This window comes from Dendrobium catenatum, unplaced genomic scaffold (genome assembly GCF_001605985.2).
Source record: "Dendrobium catenatum unplaced genomic scaffold, ASM160598v2 fragScaff_scaffold_807, whole genome shotgun sequence".
NCBI classification, from domain to species: domain Eukaryota; kingdom Viridiplantae; phylum Streptophyta; class Magnoliopsida; order Asparagales; family Orchidaceae; genus Dendrobium; species Dendrobium catenatum.
The window spans coordinates 723,702-725,948 of NW_021319269.1; the positions used below are offsets into that span (position 1 = coordinate 723,702).

At 47.9% G+C, this 2,247-nt stretch overlaps 1 protein-coding gene across 1 annotated transcript; it reads left to right on the forward strand.

Annotated features, from left to right (window-relative positions):
- The first annotated feature begins 254 nt into the window (after positions 1-254).
- On the forward strand, positions 255-1,794 carry LOC110104141 (hydroquinone glucosyltransferase). Its single transcript, XM_020833118.2, has one exon. The coding sequence runs from the start codon at positions 329-331 to the stop codon at positions 1,736-1,738; it is 1,410 nt and encodes a 469-aa protein (XP_020688777.1). The 5' UTR covers positions 255-328; the 3' UTR covers positions 1,739-1,794.
- The last annotated feature ends 453 nt before the right edge of the window (positions 1,795-2,247 follow it).

Sequence of the window (2,247 nt, forward strand, 5' to 3'; positions counted from 1 at the left end):
ATAATAATATGTATTAGTTTTTTACACATACATGTCAATTATATTATATTTTTTATATTTTATTTTATTTCATTTTAGTATTTTAATATATATGTATATTTTTTTCGATAAAAATAAAAAGCGCACAAGGTAAATTATCAAAAATGTTACCAGCTAACCTAATTGGCCCAATTTTTAAGATATTTTCGATCCACTGCGCACTACACAATTTTATATATAAATACCCCCGTCGAGTCTTCGACGCTATCACACTATAAGCACCCTTTCTTCTCCAAACAACCCAAAAGCCAAAAACCAGAGCTTTCAAATTTCCCATCTTCCTCCAGCCATGGATGCCGCAGGATCCCGTCGGCTTCACCTAGCAATCCTCCCAACCCCGGGCATGGGCCATCTCTTTCCCCTCGCCGAACTATCCAAACTTCTCGTCCAACGCCACAACTTCACCGTCACCTTCATCACCTTCGCCGTCGCCGACAACAAAGCCACCCAAACCTTCCTCTCCACCCTCCCCTCCAGCATCACCTCCATCTCCCTCCCCTCCGTCCCCCTCGACGATGTCCCGTCTGACGCCACCATCGAAACCCGAATGTCCATAGTCTCCATCCGCTCCCTACCCGCTCTCCGCTCCGTCCTCCTAGACCTCCAATCCTCCACCAATCTCGTCGCTTTCCTCGCCGACTTCTTTGCCACCGACGGCTTCCAAATTGCCCGCGATCTAGGCATCCTTTACTACATGTTCATCCCCACAAACCTCCAGTTCCTCACCCTCATGCTTCAGCTCCCTGCTCTTGACGCCGCCGTCACGGGTCCCTATCAAGACCTCAAAGAACCAATCAAACTCCCAGGATGCGTTCCAATTCCAGGACCCGAGATTGTTACTCCGTTACTAGATCGTTCAAACGACGCCTACAAATGGATGCTCCATCACGCGGCTCTTTATCGGCAGGCGCAAGGGATTTTAGTCAATAGTTTTTCTGCGATAGAGCCCGGTGCGGCGAAGTTGCTTACTGAGGAGCAGGAGGGTCGGCCGCCGGTTTACCCGGTCGGGCCGATGATAAAGGCGAGTTCGGCCAGCGGAGCTTCGCCATGCTTGAAGTGGCTTGACGAGCAGCCACAGGGGTCTGTTCTATTCGTTTCGTTTGGAAGCGGGGGGACCCTTACGAAGAGGCAGCTCAAGGAGCTTGCCCTGGGACTTGAAGCCAGCAAGCAAAGATTCCTCCTTGTATTGCGAAGTCCTAGCGATGAGGACTCCTCCTCGACTTACTTTACCGCGCAAACGAAAGAGAATCCACTGGTTTACTTACCAGAGGGTTTTCTAGAACGAACGCAAGGCGTGGGCTTTGTTGTGCCGTCATGGGCGCCGCAGATCGAGGTGCTCGCGCACTCATCAACCGGCGGGTTTCTATCGCACTGTGGATGGAACTCGACGCTGGAGAGTGTGACGCACGGCGTGCCGATGATTGCTTGGCCGTTGTTCGCTGAACAGGCAATGAATGCGGTGATGTTGGTTGAGGCTGTGAAAATCGCGATTCGGCCGAAGAAAGGGGACGATGGCTTGATTGATAGTGAGGAGATTTCGAGGGTGGTGAAGGAGTTGATGGAAGGGGAGGAAGGGAAGGTTTTGAGGAATAGGGTGAAGGAATTGAAGGAGGCGACGGCGGTGGCGGTGGCAGAAGGAGGGTCGTCGTATAAGGCGCTTAATGAAGTTGCCGATAAGTGGAAGAGCTTTGCACTGTAGTCAATGGTTATGTTCTATATATAGTTAATATATATCTGTTCAAAATATTTACAGCAGTTTGTTGTATTACGCTATGTCTGGAGGAAGATGAAGATGAAGATGAAGATGATGCGGAGGATGTGTTTGGATCGGTGTTTACTAAAAAAAATTTAGTTTTTGTTCACTGTCGGCTGCTCTGTTTTGATTGTTTTGTCAATTTAATTTTTTTCAAAGATGAAGAAGTTCTTCAGCTTGCAGGGGGAGGAGGAGAAGCTATTGGCCGGAAAGTAGTTGGCTAATAATTCATCATCAACGAATCTGGATTAAGAGTTTAATGAAGGGAGAGCAGTTCATATTGTCAACCTCGTTCCTGACTGCGCATGCGCTCGGGGAGCAGCGATCACGCTGTACTCGCACTTCCAGTTATTAATGCTGGAAGTAGGTGCAGGTTTTTTTTTAGTGACTTTTAAGCTTGGTTTCGGTTTTCCCAACAAAATGAAAAATAAAAAACTTGGTTTCGGACTGTTTTT